Source organism: Mesoplodon mirus (genome assembly GCF_964341445.2).
Source record: "Mesoplodon mirus genome assembly, chromosome: 13".
Lineage (NCBI taxonomy): Eukaryota > Metazoa > Chordata > Mammalia > Artiodactyla > Ziphiidae > Mesoplodon > Mesoplodon mirus.
Genome location: NC_138989.1, coordinates 27,594,856 through 27,620,402, shown reverse-complemented (window position 1 = coordinate 27,620,402; position 25,547 = coordinate 27,594,856). Strand labels below are relative to the sequence as shown.

General features: G+C 59.6%; 1 protein-coding gene across 4 annotated transcripts; it reads right to left on the bottom strand.

The window, feature by feature from the left end:
• Nucleotides 1–681: 681 nt before the first annotated feature.
• Nucleotides 682–25,206, bottom strand: TANGO2 (transport and golgi organization 2 homolog). Of its 4 annotated transcripts, none has more exons than XM_082640706.1 (9): nt 25,196–25,206; nt 16,781–16,878; nt 10,810–10,898; nt 6,607–6,726; nt 6,103–6,217; nt 5,080–5,150; nt 2,726–2,879; nt 2,181–2,285; nt 688–1,691 (listed from the first exon to the last, which is right to left on the bottom strand). In XM_082640706.1, the coding sequence occupies exons 2-9, from the start codon at nt 16,834–16,836 to the stop codon at nt 1,571–1,573; spliced, it is 831 nt and encodes a 276-aa protein (XP_082496832.1). In that variant the 5' UTR covers nt 16,837–16,878; nt 25,196–25,206; the 3' UTR covers nt 688–1,570. The 4 variants fall into 4 exon arrangements, with proteins under 4 accessions (XP_082496833.1, XP_082496832.1, XP_082496831.1 ...); XM_082640705.1 differs by lacking the exon at nt 25,196–25,206 and adding an exon at nt 24,917–24,994; XM_082640704.1 differs by lacking the exon at nt 25,196–25,206 and having other exon boundaries at nt 1,558–1,691; nt 2,726–2,982.
• Between the last annotated feature and the right edge of the window lie 341 nt (nt 25,207–25,547).

Sequence of the window (25,547 nt, the reverse complement as noted above, 5' to 3'; positions counted from 1 at the left end):
TCCCTGGGGCAGTGGCAAACATCTGAAAGGCTCTTCAGATGGCTTTGCACCCAGTCCAGCGGCGCCCCACAATGGCAGACCTGCCTGACCAGGGCAGGCACTGGTGTGGGGACCTGATCCATTCCATGGTGCGGGGTGGCCTGCTGAAGCACAGAGGGTGTTGGCAGTGCCGGAGCTGGAAGCCTGGCTAGCCATGGCTCAGCTGGACATGTGGGTGGGGGGCACAGGCTGCGTCACACTGGGAGCCCCTTCATGCCTGGCTGTGGGGTGGTGAGCAGGAAGGGAGAAGGGACGGAGAGGCAGGTTGGGCCCAGTCAAGGTCTACAGCCCACCCAAGCTGTCACTGCACTGAGAAGCCCAAGTCAGGTCAGCTGCCGAGGCGGAGGGAAGCCTGAGTGTCAGCGTTGGACACAGGACCCCCGAATGCCCGGCCCCAGCTGGGGACAGGAGCTCCAGGGTGCTTGCCCAAACAAGGGCCCTGGGGTAGGACAGACTCCACCTGCTCTGTTACCTGAAGCCCAGCCCTTCCTGCCATCCCCCGGCCTCCACGGTCCAGCCCGTGTGCACAGCTCCCCGGGGCTCCCACCTGCACCCGGATGAACTCCTGGCTTCCGTCACAGTGCTCAGGAAGCCATGAGCAAAAGGGAAAAGTGGAAGAGCCCTGCACTGGGGTCTGGGCCCCAGGAGCTCCTGGGGGCTCCCGCACAGCAGCTCTGGTCACCCTGTCACAGAGTCAAGGGCCTGGAATGCACTGGCTCACCACAGCCTCAGAGTTTTATTATCAGCATCTCACATTCAAGTACAGAGTCTTTTTATGAAGTTTAACTCCCTAGGAGAACGGAAATGGCAGGGGCAGCTGTGTCCCCTCCCTGAGATGGGTCTGCCCGGAACCCATGACCCCCCTGCACAGGTGGAGGCCTGAGAGCCTGCCGAGGCGGCCCGTTGCACATGGATGCCCCCTCACAGGATAGCTCCACGCACAGGACCCCTCGGCACCCACAGAACCACCGGACCCACCCAGCGGCCTGTGCCTCTGCTATGCAGGTTTTCCTCATTCAAATGTGGCCCGTGTCCTCTCCAAGAGCAGGGCTGGTGGTCAGGAACTGGCTTCGCCCAGGAGAGGAGGGGCCGCTTTGAAACAGACATCCACTCTTGTTGTCAGGATCACAGCAAGACTCACTGGCCAGAAGCACGTGTGGGTGTTGAGAGGCACAGCTCTGCGTGTCTGGCTCGCATGGGGGGGGGCATGCCTGGAGCGTGTGCGTGTCTGAGCACATGTGCACACGTCTATTGCCTGTAACGTGTGCGTGCATGCATGATGGGTGTCACGTGTGCCTTGTGTGAGCTTCTGTGCATGGGCCGGGGGAGGCACGGCACACCTGGGCCTGCCGCACACCTGGCCATGGGCCTCTGTCATTTCCACTGGCACAAGGCTGGACCCCGAGCTTGACATGGGGATGCAAACAGTTCACACACATCAGAGGGCTCTGGCCCTGGGGGACGCTGGCCGAGTCACAGGCAGTACCTGTGACAGGGCCTCCCGGGAGCCCCGGCCACACCCGGGTGGGGGTTAGCTCTGCAGCCTGAACTCGTGGGTGCTGGTCTCCCAGCAAGAGGGGTCCGTGCCCAGCATGCTCCGCTCTGTGAAGGTCACGTGCCCATCTGCATCCACAAGGATGACTGTGTTGGTTCTGAAAGAGAGCATGAAGCCTGTGTTCAGCCCGCTGCCCCTGGACCCCTGCACGCCAGTCAGAGCCCCAAATGGATCAGACCAGAGGTGCAAGGGGCCTTGCTGGGCACTGGCCTGGCTCGAGATGGGTCACAAAGAGCAGCAGCCTCAGTCTCGGCAAGCAGAGGGTCCCCTGTGAGGCATCAGGGCCCTAAGCCGCAGGCCCTGCAGGCCCCTGCCCACAAGTCCTATCACCTCCCCTCTGAAACACCCCCAGGCTGCCCTGCCCACCCTCTGCAGCACGCGCCCTGATTGCCCACCACTCTCAGCAGGGTGGGCCCTGGGCTGACCAGGCACTTCCCTGCTCAGAACCCCCCGGGCTCCCAGCACCACCACCAGGGACTGCCCAGACACCTGCAGTGGCTTCTAGACAGGGTGGAGGTGGGGAGGACCTGGGGAAGGTGGGCTCCTCCAGGGGGAGGAGGGCGCACCAGCAGCCCATCCGTCGTACCTGGTGCCGTAGTCTGGGCAGCGCACACACACAGCCGCGTACTTGCTAAGTATGGGCTGCACGTACTCCCTGCCCTGGTCCTCGATGGCCGGGTCCGGCAGCTGCCTGAAGGACAGAGGAGGGGTCAACACTGGCCGCCCCCCACCTATCCCCGCCAACGCTCAGCCACAGCCCTGCAGCGCCTGAGGAGCCCACCAGCCTCAGAGAGGGGCTGGGGGAACCACGAGGGTCGTTCCGGGCACTTTCCAGGTCAAGGTCTGAGGAGCCCACCAGCCTCAGAGAGGGGCTGGGGGAACCACAAGGGTCGTTCCGGGCACTTTCCAGGTCAAGGCCTTGAACCTCCATCTAGCCTTTCACTCAGGGCTCCATTGTGGGGGTCAGTCCCTGTGCTGGGGCCACCAGGAGCTTCCCAGGGCCCAGGGACACGAGCTCATGGGCTCTGTCCAGTCAGAGCCGTGCAGGCACTGTGGAAGGAGAGTAGCCACCTCTCAGAGCCGGGGGGGCGGCGGGGGTTGGTGTGTGTGTGTGTGTGGCATGGCACTCACGCCTCTTCGTTGTTGAGCACGTCCAGAAGCTGGGCGGCCAGGGCGTCCTTGGGGAGCGCCTGGGCCCGCTCCACGGCCTCCAGGAAGAGCCGCTTTCCAAAGCACAGCTTCCTCCAGGGCGTCTCCAGCAGCGCGTTGCTTAGCCCGTAGGTCCCTGCAAGAGGGGTTGGCTCGGCCAGCATGGGAGGTTGGGGGGGCTATGGCCGGAACTCCACGCACCCGCCCCTTCTCTACATGCATCCAGGAACTCGCCAGGCCTCGGGGGTGGGTGATCGGAATCAACAGTGGAGAAAGGTCCATCCATAAGCTGGGGGAACCTGACGTGGGGGTCCACCTGAGAAGGTCAAGGCTGGGAGCACCACAGCCTGAGGCCAGGAGGTGGCCTACCAGGGTCAGCCGGGGTCAGGGAGCCCGCTACCTTGGCAGGCCCAAGGTGTAGGCCAGGTCCCTGGCTGGGGGCGCTGTAAGGGCTTAGAGCAAGTTCCTCAGGACAAGTTCTCAAGAAGAGGCCCAGCCTCAAGGTGGAAAGGCCCCCAGAGCCTCTTCTCAAGAGGCAGCAGGGGCAGCCAACCCGGAGCCATGCGGCCTGAAAAGATGCACCAAGGACAGACAGCCACCACCCTCTGCTGCTACCGGACTCTGGGCCAAGTCTGACATGACTACTGCCACTTGGCACTGTGGGGCCCATAGTCACGCCGCCAGCCACGGCATCACCGTGCTGCATCCATCAGGCACCTGGCAGCCACATGCAAAGAACAGAGCAGGACTCCCACCGTGCACCACACACAAGAGTCCATTGAAAACGTCTCAAAGACCTGAACATGAGAGCTAAAACCAAGTAGGGGAAAATCTACACAACCTTAGATTAGGAAATGACTTCCTAGATGTGATACCAAAAGCATGAGCAACAACAATACAAAAACATAAAATTGGACTTCATCAAAATTTAAAATGATATACTTCAAAAGAGACCAACGAGAAAGGGGAAAAACCCACAGGATGGAAGAAAATATTTGCAAATCATGTAACTGATGAGAGACTTGTATTTAGAATATATAAAACAATTCTTACAATTCATAACAAAAAGACAACCCAATTTAAAAACAAGTATAGGACTTGAATAGACATTTCTCCAAACAAGATACACAAATGACCAACAAGCACATGAAAAGCTGCTCAACGTCATTAACCATCAGGGAAATGCAAATCAAGGCCACAGTGGACCGCATCATACCCCAGAGCAGCTGCGATCAAAAAGTCAGACAGTGACAAGTCTTGGCGAGGATGGGGAGAGACTGGAACCTCATAAGTTGCTTTTGGGAATATAAAATGGCACAGTTGCTTTGGAAAACAGTCTGGCAATTCCTCAAAAGGTTAAATGGTTACCTTATGATCCAGCAACTCCACTCCTAGGTCCACACACGAGAGAAATGAAAACGTTTCCCCACAAAAACATATAACAAACGTTCACAGCAGCATTTTCCACAATAGCCAAAAGGTGGAAACAACCAAGTGTCCTTCAGCGGATGATGGATAAACAAAAGGCAGAAAATCCACACAATGGAATATTATTCAGCCATAAAAAGGAATGGAGCCCTCACTCACGCTACAACATGGATGAACCTTGAAAGCATTACATAAAGGGAAAGAAACCAGACACAAAAGGCTATGTATTGCCTGCATCTGTTTATGTAAAATGTGCAGGATGGGCAAATCCACAGAGACAGAAAGGAGACTAGTGGTTTCTAGGGGCCAGGGGCAGTGCCAGTGGGTGTGGTTTCTTGGTGAGGTGATGAAAATGTTCTGGAGTTAGATTTTGGTGATGGTTGCACCACTTTGCAGATAGAGTAAGAACGACTGAAGGCACACTCTAATGAGTGAACTGTATGACATGCGGTTATATCTCAATGGAGCTGTTGTGTTTTTTTTTAAGGGACATGGATCAGGCGCGGCAGGCTCAGGGATGAAATAGGACGGAGTTCAAAATAATTCCTTCCAAGCAGCAATTTAGCAGAAAAGAAGCATCTCTAGTCACAGTTGAGGGCATCACAGGGTGGTTTCCAGATGCTTCCACAAAGGCCACAGAATTGCGGGGGGAGGTCTCTGCATCCTTTTGTGCCTTTTAGCTTCCAATTCTCTCCAGACAGCCAGGGACTCGGTACAGGGGGAAGGCAACCTAACCTGTGGGCAGCCTCATGTGGACCAGGTGAGGCCATGGCCACTACTGGGCACAAGGTACACGAACGGCCGAAAAACAGCCCCAGGAGGGAAATCAGCAGGGACCCGGTCCCTGAAAGTACTGGGGTCCCCACAGGAGCAGCCCCACCCTGTGCCACCCGCCAGAGCAGCCTCACCTGGCGCCAGGGCAACAGGCTCACGCTCCCCCCGGTTTCCATAGTAGCAAATGACATCTCCCTTCTCTGTGCTGCGGACCGGAGGGGAGACAGGGTCAGACGAGAGCCACAGGGCGTCCCCAACCCTCACCGCCTGGCAAGCCCCACAGCCCGGGCCCCAGCACTAGGGTGGCACAATCCGTGCAGGCACCGCTGTTGCTGAGCTACCTGCCCCCCACCCCGCCCAGCATCTCTCTGTGTGCCAACATGGGCCTGGCCACACCCCAACTGCCACTTCCCCACGTGGCCCCAGCCTCCTGCAGAGTCCCAGCAACCTGACTCCTGAATCTCACAGCCAGCGCAGGCGCCCTAGACTCGAGGGTCTGCACCTCCCTGGGGGACCTGCTCCTCCCGCCTCTAGGACAGGCCCCTCTGCCCCTGCTCCTGCCCTGCTCCCAGCCATTCTGCCCCACCCCGGGTGGAGAAAGCTCCCGGCCACCATATCCTCTGGCAACAGGGCCCATGGGTGGCATGGACAGCGTCATTGCCCCAGGAGCCGTCTGCCAAGCCCCTTGCAGAACCCGACGTGAGCCTCGCCACCCACTCTGCCCAGCACTCGGCAGTGCCCGACCACCATGGGGCCCGGGGTCTCTGTACCCAGCTGTGCCTGCACTGCCTTCTCCACCGGGGCACCTCTGCCACCAGACCACAGGGCAAGTGAGGTATGGCTCAAAAACGGGCTCCTCAGCCACAAAAGCGGGGAGGAGATGAGATGGAGGGGCCGATCTGGCCCGCGTACACCCCCGGCCCTACTCCAGCTCCCACAGCAGGAGCTGGCGGCCCTCACGCTGCCCCAGCTTGGCTCCCTGAGTCCCCAGGACAGTGGGTCTGGGAGGGGCTCGGCCCTCGGGACGCTCCCTGAGCCCACCAGGTGTAATGTCCACAGAGAGGCTGCCACAGATGCCCCGGCTTCCGCTGCCTGCAGAGCCTGCAACCCAGCCCTGTGCGGCGCCTGGGGGCTGCATCCCCAGCTGATAGACCCACCTTAGGTCGGCCGCTATGAGGTTGAAGCCGTTGTACAGGTGGCCCTCTGTGGAGACCTTCTTCAGGTAGGACAAGCTATCCACGTCTGAGGTCAGAAACTGAGCCACGAGTTCACCTGTGTCAGGGGACACATGCCCATGGCCGGGACGGTAGGACTGAGCCCCTCTCCCGGGGAGACTGACGGTCCCCCATGGGACAGCCACACCTCAGCGACCCGGCAGCCAAGGAGGTTGGCACCAAGAACTATGATTTTGAAAATTTTTCCTGTTGTGCCCCGACAAGTCCAGCACGAGGGGAAACGTCTTCAGTGCGGACAGTATATGTCCACCAGACGGGCAGTGACAACACGGCAGTCGGGAGCCATGCCATGGCCACAAGTGGGAGCCATATGGCCAGGCCAAGGGTGGCTCCTGGTGTTGCCAGCCAGGGGGCTTCAGGGCCCCTCTTTTCGCCACTCCTCCCGTCCTTCCAGGTGCCCAGGAAGCACCTCCCACTGCCCTGTACCTCGGCCCCGGGCATCCCGGTCCAGCCGTGGCTGCAGGTAGTTGGTAAGTGCCGCCAGCTTTCCCCGCGTGTTAATGCCCAGCCACGTGCCGCCTTCCTTGCCTTCCTCCATGTCCAGCCCTGCGGCAACAACAGTGTCACCACCAGCCCAGCAGCCCTTGTGGTGAAACGGGGGCTGGAATTCCGCAGGCTGAGGCAGCCCCTGGGAGCCCCGGCCCCTGCACAACATATCCTGGTGCCTGGGTGGGCATCAGGCTGGGGGCACAGCACCACCTCCGTGGCAGAAATCACGCCAGGCCCCAGCCCCGCATCTTGACCAGGTGTAGGGACACCAGCTGTCCTCCCTAGGCAGGACCCAGCCCTCGGTGGGCCCTTCACTAGGAGCCCCGCAGGCTGCAACCCTCCATAACCATGGGCCCTGCCACAGGGCCAGCAAGGCCACTACAGCCCCAGGAGAGTGTCTTCCCAGGCCAGAGGGGCATTTCACTTGACAACTGGAGTGAAAATAGCTAAGTCGGGCATCCCTGGTGGCGCAGTGGTTGAGAGTCCGCCTGCCGATGCAGGGTACACGGGTTCGTGCCCCGGTCCGGGAAGATCCCACATGCCGCGGAGCGGCTGGGCCCGTGAGCCATGGCCGCTGAGCCTGCGCGTCCGGAGCCTGTGCTCCGCAACGGGAGAGGCCACAACAGTGAGAGGCCCGCGTACCGCAAAAAAAAAAAAAGCTAAGTCATTAACGTATTATTATTATAACATTAATAAGTTATAATAGTAGAAGAACTAAAAGCTGCAAAGATCTGAAAGCAGCAAAACTGTCCTTATTTGTACAAGATAGGATCGTATGTGAAGAAGACCCAAAAGGATCTACAAGAAAAACCTACTGGAGTAAGTGAATACTTGGCAAGAACTGGAAAATGAAAATTCAATTAATCATTTACAACAGCACTGAAAGATTTTCAAAACACTTAGGAAAACGTTACAGGAAAGACGTGTGTGCTGAGGGATGGACGTCAGGCAGACCTAGTTAAAGGAGGAGCCTTGTTCCTCGCCCGGGAAGCTCACATGGTTAAGAGGACAATTCTCCCAAAGTATGGAGAAAAGGGAGCCTCCTACACTGTTGGTGGGAATGTAAATTGGTGAAGCCACCGTGGAGAACAGTATGGAGGTTCCTGAAAAAAACTAAAAATAGAGCTACCATATGATCCTGCAATCCCACTCCTGGGCGTATACGCAGAGAAAACTAATTCGAAAAGATATATGCACCCCAATGTTCATAGCAGCACTATTCACAATGGCCACGACATAGAAACAACCTAATGTCCATTGACAGATGAATGGATAAAGAAGATGTAGTACATATATACAGTGGAATGTTACTCAGCTATAAAAAAGAACAAAATAATGTCATTCGCAGCAACATGGATGGAAATTATTGTACTAAGTAAAATAAGTCAGAAAGAGAAAGACAAATATAATATGATATCACTTGTATGTGTCATCTGAAATATGACACAAATGAACATATCTATGAAACAGACTCATAGACATAGAGAACAGACTTGTGGATGCCAAGGGGGAGGCGGGTAGGGGAGGGATGGAGTGGGAGTTTGGGATTAGCAGATACAAACTATTACATATAGGATGGATAAACAACAAGGTCCGACTGTACAGCACAAGGAACTATATTCAATATCCTATAATGAACCATAATGGAAAAGAATATACACATATGTATGTATAACTGAATCACTGTGCTGAACAGCAGAAATTAAGACAACCTTGTAAATCAATTGTACTTCAATAAAAAAATAAAACAAAACAAAACAAAAAAAGGATGACAGTTCTCCCCAAATGACCAAGAGGGTGACCATGATCCCAGTGAAGACCCCGTGGGCTGGTGTTTATAGAAATTCATAAGCTGGCCCTGAAGTTCAGGATGTCCACAGCAGTCCCAACAAGCAGCAAAGCCACAGGGCTCACCTCAGCTGGTTCCCAGACTTGCTCAGAGGCTGCAGCACCCGAGACATGTCACTGGGACACAAGAGTCCACAATGGCCCCACACGGATGTGATCAACTGACTTTCAGCCAGTTTGCCGTAGTCATGCACAGGCCAGAGGAGGCCCACTGGTCGGTGCTGCGGGGACAGCGGGAGAGGTGGGCGTGGCTCAGTCCCTGCTTTGCACCGCGCGCAAAGTTTAATTTGAGACAAATCACAGACCTAAGCATAAACCCAAATCAGGAGGCTTCCAGAAGCACAAAGAGGAAAATATCTTTACGACCTCATGATAGGCAAAGACTTTGTGGGTAAGACACAAAAAGAACAAGTCACAAAACAGAAGATAAACAGCACTTCATTAAAATAAAACATTCTGCTCACCAAGGGACTTCATGAAGAAAATGAGACAGTGACACAGTTATCCAGCAAAGGATTCACATCCAGAGCACAGAGGCCTCTGACAAACCAACAACTAGAAAGTGAATGAAGCTTCCACATCTGGCCAAACAACAGAGTCCAGACAAGGAGGATACCATGGTGGAATTTCTGGAGATAAAAACTACAGTGTGTGAGATGAAAAATATGCAGAATGGGATTAAAAGCAAATTAGACACTAAAGAAGAAAAGGTTAGTGAACATGAGTAAAGGATATGGCGATAGAAACCACCTAAAAAGGAGCAGGGACAACAGAGGGCTTTTAAGTGAACCAAGCATAACCGAAGGGCACGACCACTTCAGATAAACTGACACACGTGTGACTGGGGGGCTGAGGAGAGACAGCAGGAGACAGAGGACTTGAAGAAACAGAACCCAGAGGTTCCTGAACACCTAACAAGTCCCCAGCAACGCTGATGCTGCTGTTACAATTCTGTGCACGCTGGGCGATGCCAGACAGAGGGAGAGAGTGGACCTTGGGGTTTCCCAGGCCTGAGCCGGGCGTGGTGGCCACGGGTCAACCCAGCACTGCGGTGCAGCAGGGCCACCCCCCCACCTGGCAGGACCTGTATCAATGCACTAGGGGCTGCCTCCAAACCACTGCAAAGGGGGAAGGACTTGAGTGGCTGGGGCTCCCCAGTGGGATGGGCATTGACCAGGGCAGGAAGCATGGAGCCCAGGGGCCAGGACGGCCGAGGGGCCCAGGCAGGCTCACCCTTCGTCTGAGCCTTCATGTCCTCATCTACAAAGTGCCCCAGCAGTGCCTCCTGCCTCCCTCCCGAAGGATCAGCTCCTCGCCCTTCACCTCACCCGTCCTGAGCAGCCCCCACTTCAGCCTCTCATGCGTGCCTTGCAGCAGTGACACACACGGCCTGCCCTCTCCCCACGGCCCCTTTGTTCTGTCCTAGCCCAGGATGGTCCTGGCCATGCCCACAGGCTCCCCTCGGACCCCCTCCCGTGGCCCAGCAGACCTGCCACTGGACCTCTGGGGGAGCCATGGCCGGCCTGGCTGAAGACCCCACACACATGACCGCTGTGCCCAGAGCTCAGGCAGCGGGGGCCTGCCCGCCAGTCCCACCCCGCACTCCCGAGCAAGCAGGTATCCAAGGTCTCCCGAGCAGCTTCTGGTGAGGCCGAGACCCAGCCTCACCCTCCTGCACTCCTACCCTGAGGGCCCCGCTCACAGCTCTCCCTACCTCCTTCCAGACCCCCATTTTGGTCTCCCCACTCCCATCCTCCTCCCACACAGCACCACTGCCCAACCCCAGTCCACACTGGAGGCCTTTGGGGATGCTCCAAATGAGCTTCCAGGCTCTGCAGGCAGAGGGTCCCTGGCCCGGCCAACACCTGTCTGCACGTCCTCCGAGTGGCCCCTGCCTGCAGGGATAGGAGCTGCTCCCTCCAAGGGGCCCACGGAAGCCACCGGCAGGGCAGGCGGGGTGTGGTCACCTCCACTCCACCCCATGGGCTCCTCATCGGCTCCCCCAGCCCTGCCAGCCAGGCCTCTGCTCCCCAAACTCAGGCCACTCTCCCTGGGGCAAGGGGTGCATGTGTGTAACAGAATCACATGCACATACACATGCATGTACACACACATGCGTGCACACACAACCATGATGCTCCGAGGTGACCGGTCTGAACTCATGCCTCACACGAGACCAACCGCAGCGGATGGTGGCTCCAAATACAACCCCCACCTTCCAGCTGCTTCCCCCGGGGATCCGGGCACGTGAAGCTGAGTGGACGGTGCTGGGTGGACGGCGGGGACACTCACCGCTGAGGACCTCGTTGTTGTTCCCCCAGAAGTCTGCAGCCCTGGAAGGTCGGTGGTAGAACTCGTCCCTGTTGGCGGCCAGGATGAGCCTGAGGAGAGAGCATGGCTGAGGGTCTCGCGTGAATGTGGAAGAGTCACGTGTTTCCTCTTGTTACCAGGACAACGCACCTTGGTAGGCAGCAACGTGGGCAAGTCCCAGAGAGGACGGGAACCCGCTGGGAGGAGGAGATGGGTGGCTGCCGGCTCAGCCCTGCTCGCTCTGCCACCCGGAACAGGGCGCTGGGCGGGCATATCCTCCTGCCCTTCGGTCCCTTCCCTGAGGACACCCTGTAAGCCTCCCACCAGCGCTCAGGGACTCCAAGGGCTGCTCCGTCCCGCGCTTTGGGGTGTCTTTGGGAGAGAACGAGTGAGGACTTCTCTGTGTTTCACTAGTGTTTTGTATTATGAATCAAACAAGTATTTCTTTGGCAATTAGGAAAGACGTTGATGTTTTCAGGGCCCTGGTTTTGAGGTAAGAAAACGAAGTTTTCGGTCAGCTTTGCCATTTAAAATAACTACAGGGGCTTCCCTGGTGGTGCAGTGGTTGAGAGTCCGCCTGCTGATGCAGGGGACATGGGTTCGTGCCCCGGTCCAGGAAGATCCCACATGCCGCAGAGCGGCTGGGCCCGTGAGCCATGGCTGCTGAGCCTGTGCGTCCGGAGCCTGTGCTCCGCAACGGAAGAGGCCACAACAGCGAGAGGCCCGTGTACCGCAAAAAAAAACAAACAAAAAAAACTACGAACACAGACGGTGACTGAGTGGGCAGGGTCACCCCACAGGGTCCCGTAGACCCCGGGGTCTAAGAGTGGCCGCCGAAGGACCCTCCAAGCACCACAGGCGGGCGCGGCACCTGGGGCCACAGTGGGTCTGAAACCAAGTTCGCTGAGTCAGGGGTTAGATCCTCAGAAGTCTTCAGAAGTACTGTTTGCATCGACTCATTGATTTCATGAATATCGGCTTGTGGTAAAATGTGAATTAACAAAGACACAAAATTGAAGGCAAAACCAGTGCTGGCACCCCAGAGCCCTAGAAGTGTCTCACCTGTGCACATGTTACCCCCCACCTGTGCCTCCCACACCACCTCGGCCACAGGCGCTGGCACCGCCAGGGACCACCCTGGAAGCCTCACCACCCTCAGGATGCCCGTCTAGCCTGTGACCTGGCTCTCCCTCCACACAGCTGGCTCTAGGGCTGCACCAGGTCCAGGCGCAGGGGGCAGGGGGTTCAATATCCCTGACACAAGCCGCAGCCGCTCACAGAAGGATCCTCTGCAGCTCCAGCTGCCAGGCCCTGACCCGGACCCCACCCCCTGCCCCTTGCCATGTCTGCCCTGTCCCCCTGTGACCCAGTCCGGAACCCATCCTGGCAGAAGCTGGCTAAGCAGCAGTCAGGAGAAGGACAGCGCAATGCCCCCCACACCCCGGGTGGGGAGACTTGGCTGTGGGGCCTGGGCCCCCCAGAGGGTGCGGTGGCTCCTGTGCCAGGATCAAGCATCCTCCTTCAGGTGCCCAGCGCCCCTCACCTGCCCGCTCGCCTGACCCCTGCAGTCGTAGGGGACGGGAGGCTGAGCCCGAACCAGGCCGGTGCCGTGGCTTCTGGTTCCCATTCTTGTGAAGACTCCAGAAAGGAAAACTTAGGGAAAAGAACAAAGCGAAAGAGCAGTGCCTCTGTCCCCTTACTCCAACTGCCCATTTGTAGAAAAGAAGCGAGACGTTTGCTAATTGCTAGGAGCCTGAAGCGCTGGGTTGCTTTCATCAGAGTCGCTGTTTAGCCGAACTGCTGGTGGGCATGATGGTACCACGTGGAGGCTCCAAGAGAGAGGAAGCCCCTCACTCCTCACTTCCGAGTCCAACTGGGCACAGTCATGGAAAGGGTCTGTCACCATTTGAGGGGTGGGTCTGGGCACAGTCAGGGGAGGGATCTGCACACCACGGTGGGGGGGGGGAGTTTAGCAGCAGTGACGGGTGCACAGGCCAGGGTCCAGTGAAGTGTCCAGTAGTGGCGATCTCCGTGGAAGCCACCCCAAAGGGCAACAGCTGGCCCAGCAGTCCCTCCAGGTGGAGCCAGTAAAAGCATCAGCTTTTGGGTCTAAATGACATTTTGACAAAGGGGGTGGTGACGTGACAGCCATGACAGCGCCATCCTGACGGGAGTATGCTGGTCTTCTATGCAGCCAAACACCTACACAAATGCGGCAGCTTAAAGCAACGCCCACCCATCATCTCGGCCAGGTGCTCAGCCCCGGGATGACACAGGTGCTGGTCAGCAGGGTCTCCGCTGTTGCAGGGGTCAGTTCCTTGAAGCCATGTGACTGGGGCCCCTGGTCTCGCCTGCTGTGCGCCAAGGTCACTCGCCTCCTGGAGGCCGCCCTCAAGCTCTGGCCACGGGCCCCTCCAAGGGCAGCAGCTTACTCCCTGAGGAGGGGCTGGTCGCTCTGCGGGCCACCCCGATGAGGTCAGGCCCACTCAGGACACCCCCATCCCATGAACTCGGGGTCCCCTGATTCGGGACTTTCATCGTGTCGGCAAAATATGTAGGTTCCAAGTGCTGGGCAACCTCAGACGTGGTGGGGGGTGCGGTGCAGAGGCTGGGACCCCCCAGGGGCAACCCCAGGAGGGCGCGGCACCTGTGGGTGGGCAGGTATGCAGCCTGGAAGGCAGGTCAAACCCAAGGGCGCCTGGGGGATCATGCTGGGCAGTGCCTGGGGGGACATGGCAGTGGGATATGATGGGGGAGGGCTGCCACATCTGGAGGGATGGGTGCCCCAATATGGAGGGCAGTGGGCTGGTGACATGGGGGTGGGATGCAGGTGAGGGGTCCATGACAGTCACAGCCCAGCCCAACATCAGGCCTGGAGCTGCTCTGCAGAGGCAGTTCACATGTACTCCCGGCCACACCGGGCTGTCACCCCTCCCTTCCCACACCCACGAGGGCATTTGGCTGAATAGCCCACAGGACACACGCTCTAAATCGGCTGCAGCCCAAGGAGGGGAGAGAGGCTTCAAGAACCCCGCAGGCACGGCAGGGCTGGCACGGCTGGCCTCATCTTTCAGGAACTAATTCTAGGGAGGCCAGAAAACAGGACAAAGGACAAAGGAAAGGACAAAGCCAGGAGCGGCACCACCCACAGCATCAGAGTGAGGATGTCCCACTCTGTCCTTCAGGACAGAGGTGATCTGTGTAGATCAGTGCTTACACACGGCAGGGATGGCCACAGACCCAGATGGAAGAGTCCTCTGCAATCAGCTGACCCTGGAGCATTACTGACACAGGGGTGACCTTAGCTCACAAACACAGATGAAAACAGGTGCGATGTCAAAAGTGCCGGAGCAGGGGACTGTGTGGGTCCCAGGCCCTGGACAGGCTTTGTGGGCAGTGGCGTCCAAGTGGACGGCAGCCCTGGGTCTGGGCCTTTCCGGCTGTGGGGAGAGGACCTAGTCTCAATGATGCATGACGACGAAGCACCACAAAGACCCACTCCACCACCCAACATGAGGACACGGACCAACGCTGCAAGGAGCCTCTGGCACAGCCATCAGAAGACACACGAGGAAATCAACTTGGCGGTTCTGTGTGATCCAGGATTTTCTGATTCTGGGTATATACCCAAAAGGACTGAAAGGAGGGCTGGGACAGGTACTTGTACACTAATGTCCACAGCAGCCGAGAAGCGGGAACAGTACAGGTGTCCGCCCACAGGATGGATGCAGACGCAAAACGTAGTCCATCCACACAAAGGAACATTATTCAGCCTTAAAAAGGAAGGAAATCCTGACACATGTTACAATGTGGATGAACCTTGAGGACATTATGTTGAGTGAAAAAAAGCCAGACACAAAAAGAAAACATATGATGCTACTTCCATGAGGGACTTAGAAGAGCCAAGGTCATAGAGACAAAAAGGAGGGTGGGTGCCAGGGGCTGGGGAGGGGGATGGGGAGTCAGTGTTTATTGGGGACAGAGTGTCAGTTTGGGAAGATGAGAAAGTTCTGGTGACGGTTACATGACAGTGTGAATGCTTAATGCCGCTGAGCTCTGCGATTAAAAACGGTAAATTTATGTCATGTATACTTAACCACAAACACACACACACACAAAGTACACTTCTTCTTCTGACATCACTGGGTGGGGGGCCGGCAGTGAACACAGTGACGGGCACTGGGGTGGGGGCAGAAGCTGCTGCATTGCCAGCCAGGGCAGTGACAGCTTAGGTGAGAGGGAGCCCAGGTGAGGACAGCCAGGCCTCCTGGCTCTGAGCCTGCCCCCCCCAACTCCAGGAGCTGGGGGCCCCTCCTTGGTCTCCCATGGGCCAGGGTCGGCTCACCAGGCTCTCCTCACGGCCCTGCTGCAGTGTCCCTCCTACAGCAGCCCCACCCCCACTCCTCCCGTCCTAGTCCCACATCACACGTGAGAGCTGCCCACCCCAGAGCCGGAAGCCCCTCTCATCCTCCAACACCATCAGGCTAGGACAACATTTGAGATCAATGCTGAGACCGAGTCCCAGCCCGGGAGCTGTCAGAGGCAGGTCCTGGCAGGACGCAGGCTCCCCTCCCTGTCCCTTCCATTCCTTCTCACTCCCAGGAGAACAGGGGTGACCTCAGGGCTTGGCTGAATCCGTGAGTAAGAACCAAGGCAGCCATGGACTCGGTGGCCATCAGGCCGCGTGTCCTCACTTGTCAGGAGGAAGGAGTGCCACTCTCAGAGCGGGAGGCGACAGCGCCAGTGATCCATCCACCTGTTGCCTCAGCCCCACTCCCGCGCTTCCTGGGGGCTCTGCAGTGGCTGCGGGTCCAGTTCTGTCAGCAGAGGGCGCTGGAGGGACGCTGCAGGGGGAGAGGCTTCTCTCCCAGGCTCTGGGTGCGGCTTCCCCAGCAACAAGCGCCCCAGACAACGGCCAGCGTGAGCGGAGCGGGCAGACTTCCAGCAAGTGCCCAGAGAGCTCCCGGCCGCCCGGTGTGCCACGGCTGTGCCCCCAGCAAGGTCTGGGTCTCAGCCCAAGGATGGAGGACAGGCTCTGCCTCGGGCACCCCGATCCCACAACAGTTTATGTTTCCACGAGTTAGACGTTCCCTGCTCGAATCACTGCTCCGGGGTTCTGTCCCCTGGCTGGACCCCGACTCACACGGCATGCTCTGTCGGGGGCTGTTCAGGGCCAGCTCCCGGCCCCCAGCATGGCCCTGCTGCCCACTCCCCTGCAGGAAAGGGACACTGGGCACCCCTTGTTCCCCGTTCCCCAGCCTGGAATGAGTTACTTCAGCCACACATCAGTAGCATGGAATCCCAGAAGCCAGTTGAAATGTTCCAGATCTTGAGATGATGTAAACTTCTTAGGCAGTCACAATAGTGGCTCATCTGTGGTTGAGGGTCACATCCCAGCCTCGTTCTCCGTGTGGATAAATGTCGGTGGATTCCCATCAGGGTGCCGGGGAATGGAGGGGCGCCGTCCAGAGCCGGGGGTCATAGGGAGGAGAGGAAACCGGACCGTGTGTGGCCCCTCCCTGGCCTCGGCCTCCTGCCTCCTCCAGCTGGTCCCCCAGCTTCCCTGACCCGCCCCCCACACTCTGCCCTCACCACCCAGACTGCTCACTGGCCACAGGCTCCAGCCCCACAAGCCAGGTCTCGCTCCTTGTCACTCTGTTCTGTTGCCACCTGATCCCCAGTCAGAGGTGCAGGGCTGTGCTGGACCCACGTCACTCCCCCATCCTGCCCACGTGGCCACCTTCAGCGGCTCAGTCTTAGCATCTCTGCACATCGACTCAGGGTCCCTACCCACACTGAGTGGCCACTGTGGGAGAGGGCAGGGCAGGGCCCGGGCAGCGTGTCCCAGGGCCTGGCCTCTGCCCCCAACCCCGCACATGGAGCCCAAACAGGCACTGAGGATGGCGTGTTCCCAAGGCCGAGCAGGATAGCAGACGTAGCACGAGGGGGTTACCTGTACGCATTTTTGGAAACAGGGCGAGGATCGAACTTAAAGAAGATGATGCACATGGGTCCCCAAGGGGTGGCTTGGCTCACACGGGGTAACGAGGTCTGCGGGAGAAGGAAAAATGAGTTGAGTAAATGGCAGACGATAGAACTGCCTCCCAAACCTGCAAAGCTCCCTTGCCCAAATGGAACGGGCTCACGACGCCCAGGCCCTCGCTGGATGAGGAGACTGCGTGTCGGCTGCCCTGACACTCGCCCATCTCTGTAAACACGCTCCTGGGCGCTGGCCAGACATCCCCCTGACGCCTGTGACCTCGTTGGCCCTGGATTGTTGGCAACTGCTTCTGGTTCTGGGGTCTGAAACGGAACCCTTCCCACCTTGGGCTTCACAGGAGGATGATCCCACCACACCGACCCTGGCTTCAAAGCCATACCAGCATCGTGTGGTGGGTGGGCGGGCGTGGTGGCTCTGGCCACCGTGCAAAGAGAAGCCAAGGAGGGGCCGGAGCCCAAAGCCAGCACCACAGACACAACCGTGGCTCAGAGCCACGCAGTAGCTGCCCAGTGCACGAGGCCTTCGGGCGTCCCACCCTCCTCTCACTCGTGCTCACTGGTCTGGCTGGCGCGGGTGGCAGGGGCAGGGTTCACTCCACTACTTTCCCTGTCAGCCCCCACGGGCCCTGGAGGGACCCCCAGGATTCAGCCCTGTGTTCCTCCAGGCACAGATGTGGTGACAGCCTCAGAGCACCAACTTTTGTGGCTGTGCAGCTGAGGCGCTGCCGCGGTGACGAACACCATCTGCAGCAACCCGGGGCGCTAGGGGACGTGCACCATGTGAGATGGGCTGCCAGCCGCTGCCCCCCAACCCGGGACGCTGGGCCACATGCAGTGCTGACGCAGAAGGGCCCTGTGCAGAAGGGCTCCCCAAGGTGATGGGAACAGGCTGGGTTCCCCCCATGGCGGCCTGGTAGTGTCCACTGGTGGCCATCATCCCAGGAGTGCCTGATGATCCCAATACTGGTAGGCAGACTGTTGGGACCGACCTCCCTGGTAAAGGTAACTCCAAACGCTTGAAAGAAGGTGAAAAATCTTAAAAGCAACCAAGAGCTGACAAGGTTGTGCAGGATTTAGCCAACATCTCAGAGAACACAGGAACCCAGAGAGGAAAGGGAGCAGAGTACAGCAGCAGTTCCTGCCCCAGGGCACTGGCCCATGGGGCAAACCGGGCTCTGGTGGCCTCAGGGGTGAGGGAGACAGAAGACACAGCCCAGGGCTGCCCCAGGACAGGGACCTAGGGTGGGGGGGTTGTATCCACAGCCACACCAGGGCCGCAGGGAAGGCGCACAGAAGTGGGGGTGGTCCCTGAGAAGCTCCATGTGCAGAGCTAGGCCACACCGGGGGTCCAGGGACTTGGTCTGATGGGTGTTTGCACCGGCAGTGCCCTGGGCACCAGGCAAACCAAAGTTTTCCTCTTCATCACAGACTTCCGAGAAGTCTCACAAATAATTTCAAGAACAAAAAGCAGTACAATAGAAAGAACCACATAAAACAAAGCACCACAGCAAGAACCAGCAGTAGTCCCCACGTCCCAGAAACCAGACACTGAGTGCAGGAGAAAGGAGCTCAGGAATATCTGCAGGGAAAGGACATGATAAAGAGTAAACGGGGGGTCTACCCCAGCACCAGAAAGACCCCTTAGAAACAGCAGCCCCAGTAAGTACCACTTAAAACTTGGCAGAGAATGTTGGAGCAGATTAGGCACAGAGAATGAGAACCACCCAGAACGCAGTGCAGGGTGATGGGAAGCACGCTGGGCATCACAGGGCCTGGTCATCCCACCTGTCCCGTGTAGCTGGCGGGGCTCCCGGCACCTGCCACGTGACCAGAGTCCAGCACAGAAGACACAGGTCCCCCACCCTGAGGGGGCTGGTCTCTCCCAGACACAAGGATGCTCCAGGCAAGGTCGGCCTGTGTCATCTGTGGCAACCAGGCTGGCCAAGGTCAATGGGAGAAGCCCTGCTGAGATCCCACCGCCCCTGGGCCCTCCAGGACAGAGGGCTGCCTCACCAGGAACACACTACTCTGGGCCGTCAAAGGAGGCCAGCATGCCTGCCATCCCCCCCACGCCCAGCCCAGGCTGCATGACCGGCACTGGGTGAGGTCGCCGGCCACCGCTGCTCACAGGCCAGATGCAGAGCCCCCCAACTCGGCTGCAGCACCCCGCCACCCTAGCTGGCCCAGGTGGGTGGCAGACAAGCCCTCCAGAAGGTGGTGGCAAGAAGGGCTCCGTGGTCAGAGGAAGGCTGCCGAGAGGTCTCCGGGCAGCTTGCTGCCAGAGGTGTGGGCGCGGAACCCAGGGCTGCGGCCTCAGTGAAGAGTGAAGACGCGGTCATTGGGAGGGAAGGACCAGAGGAAAGCCAGCCCCTGGGGAGGAGACCATCAGGAACTGCCTTTCTCTCCAATCCCTCACCCCCCACTCGAGCCAGGCCCGCTGCCAACTGGCCCCTCCCCTTCCCACTTCACTCCCACCACCCCCAGCACCCTCCTTCGCAGGTCCTGTGGGTGCAGGGCCCTTCTCCTATCCTGCCCCCACGCAGGCCGAGCTCCAACACCCTCTTCGGGGCCTGGTGAGTCCTCCCTGACACCGCTGTGACTTTCGGGGCTCCCAGAGCAAGCCCTGGACACACCACTGCCGTCCCACCACTGCACTGCAGCGGGGCACTGACTGGGGCATCCTGCCTGGGGCGCTCCGCCTCTGGGAAACGCTCCCCTCCACTCCCAAGGCTTCCAAGGCCACGGAGCGGGAAGGTGAGGTGGGGGGAGCAGTTCAACAGGTCCCACTGCTCCAGGTAAACTCAGGGCTCCTCCTCACCAGGTGACATCTAAGCCTGTCAGGAGGAAGTCACCCTGAAGAGCACCTGGGCTGGCAGGTGCCGAGGGACGGGGGTCGACTGGGTCAGAAGCGCGCCGGCTTTCTAACGCCATCCCCACCCCGCCCGTCTCCACCTGGAGCCCGGGGTGTCCACACGCCCACGTCAGAGCTCTGTGGCTGCTGGGGCTGCCACGAGGGCCAGGTGGCCAGAGGCAGAGGCAGAGCCAGAGGTGGGCAGGAAGGTCCCGGGGCCTGAGGAGGAGCCTCATCCACGGGCCTCAGCGACCACAGGGTGGACGCTGCCTGGAGGTGGGCAAAGTCTGCAGCTTCAAGCGATACAGGAAGCCGTGCCAGCCCAATGGGTGTGGAGGCCGCTAAGGTGACGCGCACACCCCGACAGGTGTGCGGATGGCAGTCGGATGCCACACGCCTGCCCTCTGCAGGTGAGGGGGCTCCCTCCCTCCCCCTCCCTCCCCCTTGCTTGGCCCCATGGCAAGCAGGATGGCAGTGGGGGACCCAGGCCAGGAGAGCAGGGCCCCCACCCGATGGGGCAGGTGATACACTGACCTGGAGGAGGCCAGGCCCCAGTGCCACGGGGCAGAGGAGGGACAGCTGGGGACCCCCTTCCCAGGTCGGGCACATCCTGGGCAGGCTCCTCTCTCACCAACAGTTCAGGTGGTGCCAGAGGCCACACAGGGGCTCTGGGGGATGGGGGTGCCTGCTGGCTGCACTCAGGGTGATAGTGTGGACACACGTGGGGTCTCCTGACCCCTGTACATGCTCTCAGGATGCCCCGGGCACTGGACCTGCCCATCTGCACCCCCTGGCACACGAACGAGCTGCTCCAGCCATGTCATGGAAATGCTCTGCAGCCAGCATGCTCCTGAGCATCCCTGCTGACCCTCCCCAGGTGCGAGCAGCCCCCAGGAAAGCTCACAGTGGGGCAACCGGCTCTGTCCTGGCCACAGTTCTGGAATCACTGTGCCCATGTGTATCTCGCTGGGGGGCTGCCTTACAACTGCCTCGCATACAGGGGTGCAGCCAGGCCTCAGACGGGCCCCCACGGAAGGAAGACCCCAGACGGTGGCCTGGGCTGAGGGGAAGCCTCACGGGCAGGAGTCTGAGGGGGCCTCCCGGGACCGGAGCATGCAGGCTGTGAGATGGCCGAACATCCTGACAAGTGCCCGGAGTGCCCACGTGGCGTGGCAGTGGGTCCCTGGGCCTGGTGGCGGAGAGAAGCCATCTTTGTCAGCACTAGGGTTGGGGGGCATGTCATCTTGTGCTCACCGCAAGGCCCCGAAGGAAGGGCCCCGCCCATGGCTCCACGTACTCCACAGATGTATGCTCCATCACATGCACAGGACCCCGCCACCCTGTCTTCTTGCCACCTGGCTGTGCAGTTCATCCACGCCCGGGGTAGCGGCATCCCCCACCCGCCTGCTGCTGCCCGGGGCACGTGCGTCTTCTATCCACTCTTGCCATCCAGCTTCCACCCATGCAGAGCAACACAGCAGAGCCCGGCACACACATTCTGCAAACAGGCTGAGGACCTTTCCGACAGGTATCTTCCGGTCTCCCAGGCAGACACCCGGGAGGCAGAATCACTGGGCAGGAGGTGACGCTCTTAGATGAGCATGCTCGGCCGACTCCCTCCAATGTCTGGCGCACGGGTGTCCAGCACGATGGGACCCGCCACTGCTCCCCCCACCCTTACCGCAGTGGCAGGAGATGCTCAGGTGGTCTGCTGGCATCCCCCAGCAGCCACTGGCACACCGTGCCAGGATCCAGGGCCTCTGTCCCACAGTGCGGTGGCAGTGGGGTGGGGTGGCCCATTCCTCTGCCTGTGCTGCCTCCATCTGAACCCATCTGTCCTTCCACAGCAAGTCCCCCCACTTGTACTGCATGGCTCTCGCCCTCCTCATCCCAAAGCAAGAGCCCCTTTCTCTTGATTTCCGTGCGTGGTTGCATTTGGGCTTTGTTCTAGGATGTATCCAGGGTCTGCCTATGTGGGAGGTGTGAGCCACGGACCCCCATGCTTCCCAGTAGACAGGCATGCTGTCTGCCACCACCCGGGCCATGCCCTGGACACCCCACCACTCGGCCTCTTGGCCCCTGAGCTTCAGCATATGCTGTGGTATCTGGAAGGTGAGTCTCCCTCTTGGCTTTTCACAGAAGCTTCTAAAACTCCGACTGATCAGGGCACACCAGGCACTGTGGGGCACCCGTGTCCATGAAGTGACACAGATGAGGAAGTCCACAGCCCGGAGCTGGAAGCCAGGCTGTCTGTCCAGAGCAGTGTCCACCTGCCTGAGCAGCGTGGGGCAAAGCGGGACCCCACCCATGAGAGCATACCACTCGGTGCTTGTACGAGGCAAGGAAGAAGCAGGACTCATGCGTGGGTACAGAAGTCAGGGCAGGCCACCTGGCCAGGGGACAATGGAGACCCACAGGGAGACGTCTGGGGGCTAGTGATGGTGTCCACACCCTGATCTGGATGGCGGCTGCATGCTGGGCTCACTCTGCACCGTCCCTGGAGCTGGACATTGCACACTTCCCGTAGGGAAAACAGGATCATCCACCTGGAAAGCTGCCCATGAGGAGAACATGGACAGACCCTGCCCTCCTTCCCCACTGGATTTGAGTTGCTACTCTGGGTGGGGGGCACTGAGGGGTGAGGCAGGAAGAGCAATTCTCGGGAGACCGGACAAGGCGGATCCAGCCCCAGCTCAGAGCTCTTCAGAACAGGACGGAGCGACCAGGCTGCCCTGAGTTCTGCACAAGGACACACACACTCAGGTGACCACCGGATGGGGTGGTGGCCTGTGCCCTCAGGGAGCACTTCCCTCTGTCAGACAGAGGGGAGCATGCTGGCCAGAGGCAGCGAGGAACGCGGGGACACATGCGAGCAAGCAGGAACAAAGGGGCCTGGGCCAGCAGGACAGTGAGGCCCCGGGTCCCAGCAATCAGTCTCCTCTGGCTGTTCCTTAGGGCTCTGGGCAGGGGGTGACGGAGCCCTAGAGTCGGCGACCCCACTCCTTACGCCCAGCACCGCACACATGTGGAGGAATGCAGTCAAGGCTAGCCAGCCTGTCCATCTGGCCTTGAGCAGAGGAGCTGGGCACCCCACCCACCCTGCACAGGGCAGAGCAGGACGGCAGGAGCTGCTCTTTACAAGTGACGTGTGACGTCCCCCCAGGCTGCCAGCAGAAGAGGTAAACACATGGGAACACATTGTCGCTGTTCTGGAGCCTGCGCTGAGAAAGCCCTGCCATCCTAATCGTTCCAAGCAGCCCGCTGCCACCCCCCAAACACCGCGCCCTCCTCCCCGCCCACGACCTAGAACTCCACAATCTACGCTCTGTCATCTGGCTGATAAGTAGCATTTCACCATGACACATTTTCTACGGCGACACTCTTTCCTGAGCTCTTCAAGATGTCTTAGGAGCACTAATTCAGCCTCATACCAAGTATCATTGTCCCTTCAAGGTTCAAAAGGGCAACACAGATGAGGGATACAGTGAGCCACGGCGAGCTCTGGATGCTCCGCACCCCGGCCCCTCCTGGCAGGAACACAGCTTCCCCACAAGGCGGGGGCCAGCCCGGCCTTATGGCGGCCCCTATGGCTCACATGGTGAATAGGGGAGGAAGGGGGCATTCCCACCAGCCCCTCGAAAGAGGGTGGAAGCAAATACTTATAGTAGGCATGGTCCTGAAGACCCAGCAGAGCCGCCCTGAGTACCAGCCAACACCAGGAGGTGCGGGCTGGCCTCTTTACTTTTAAGCATGTATCCATTATTTCTTCAACCTAAAAAAAAAAGTTGAGAGGGAAAAAAAAAAAGGCTTCATCGATATCCTGAAAAGGGAACTCAGTGGTCCAGGGGTGACCTCATTCTCTCAGAGCCCATCACCAAACCCCGAGGTCCAGACCAACAAACTGTCCTGAACACCGGCTGACATGTTGCCAAAGAATGGACCCAGTCCTCACACATCTGGGGTGTCAGTGACGAGTGTGGCCCTATTTGTAGCAGCCCGCCTACCTCCCTGCCCTGGGCAACTGACATCCTCAGAAACAGCAGCATCCACGGACAGGCGAGTGGGACTGGGAGGCGCCTTCTAGAGCAGCAGCCAGCACAGGAATAAGTCCCCACAACACCACATGTGACTACACCCAGAGTAAACATGATCAAAGTGACAGCCCAGAAATGAAAACACAAACAAAGCGTGAGGCAGTAATACGGCTCAGGGGCTGGGCAGCGGGGCAGAGCTGACAGCTAGTGGCCTGGTCTGAGGGGCCTGCATTCTGCAGACACACCAGTAACACACAGCCACAGGACTGCAGGACACATGCTTTTGAAGTGAATGGTCAGGGGTCCAAGGGGGTAGGAGCACAGGGCAACACGCTCCGCCCACTGGGAGCCCTGGGAACCTGGAGAGGGGGGAACAGAAGCTCTGCTGTGTCCACCTGCCAACACAGCCACCCTCCTGCAGCCCCACCCCACACGAAAGGTCACCCGACACAGGAAGGTTCTTGGGAGAGGGGCTCAGGAGGAGAGGCCAACCCTGGCTCTTACTGACCTTGGGAACACCATTGGCCCTCAGCCTGAGTTTTCTTTGCTGTGAACGGTGTCTGGCCAACAAACACTTGCCGTGAAAGGCTGCCCAGAAGACTAAGGAACAAGCAGCAAAAAGCGATTCCCAAGAGCTACCAGCTGCAGGCGCCCCTTACAGCACCATTACTGCACAGCTGCCGCATGGAAACAGCAACAGCAAAACATCAGTGGGCAGGTCCGCAGCAGGATGGCAGCGCAGGCCTGGCTGACCATGTGACATCCCCAGTGGAGGACAGACGGGTCTTGAGCCTCAGGGACCAGTCCAAGGCCAGAAGGCCCACGTCAAATCTGTGGCCCAGAGGCCAGCGTGGTAGCTGCTGGGCGGGAAGACGTCTTAAAACCCAGAGGCTACAAGGCCTTGCCCAGCGTGCAGCCCTGCCCAGTCCCCTCCCCTGACGCCCTGGGGGGAAGGTCTGAGTACTGAGCCACCCCAGGAAGACCGTGTCCAGACGCACAGATGACCTGGCACTTGCTGCCTCCCCGGAGAGACATCAGCCGTCACCCGCAGCAGGGCGCAGGGAGGGAGCAGCGTGACTCAGGGCTCTGGGGCCGACAGCCGCGTAGCCCACCCATCGTCGCCCCGCGGTGACCGCGCAGCTCCCGGCCAGCCAGTCTGCCCCACCGAGGGACACCGGCCCTGCCTGTGGGGCCCACGCCCCACCCAGGCGGGGACACTGGAAACGCCTTCCAGGAATGGGAGGGACGCTCCTTCGGCCGGGGTCGGCTTGGTCTCCCCGGACCGGCCGCTGGATTTGCATTCACTGCCTCGAGAAAGGGAAACTGAGGCAGGGCGGGCTGTACGACCGCTTCCGACTCCGCGCCCCACTTCCCCAGACCCGCTTCCCGACTCCGAGCCCCGAGCACCGCGGGGAACGCAACCGGACACCCGCCGCCGGCCATCCGCCGGCCACCCGCCGCCCGTAGTCCACCGCGTACTCACCGCCTCCGCTGCCGCCGCCGCCGACTTCCGGGTGCTGCGCCCGCGCGCCGCCGCCACCGCCCAGGCCCCGCCCCCCCACCGTCTGCGCGCTCCCCATTGGGCAGCGCGGCTAGGGGCGGGGCGGCGCGCCGCGAGCCGGAGCACAGTTGGCTGCGCCCACCATCGCTCCGGGCTGCACCTCCCGCCGCCCCGCCCCCGGGGCTGCGCCAAGCGCCTGGCTGCGCCTCGTGACCCCTGCAGCCTTTGCAGCTCGTCTGGTTCGGACACCGGCCCTGGGCCCTGCCCTCGAGGACATGTCACCTGCCCGCCCAGCGTCCCGCGCTGCGCGGGGCCCTGCTGGAGGCTCTGCAGG

Coding starts and splice junctions, on each gene's coding strand:
- TANGO2 (XM_082640706.1), bottom strand. CDS start 16,836: ATGTGCATCATCTTCTTTAAGTTCGATCCTCGCCCTGTTTCCAAAAAT. Junction 6,218..6,606: donor CCGGGATGCCCGGGGCCGAG/GTACAGGGCAGT, acceptor CCCCTGACACAG/GTGAACTCGTGGCTCAGTTT. Junction 2,880..5,079: donor GCCTGTTGCCCTGGCGCCAG/GTGAGGCTGCTC, acceptor CCCCTCTTGCAG/GGACCTACGGGCTAAGCAAC.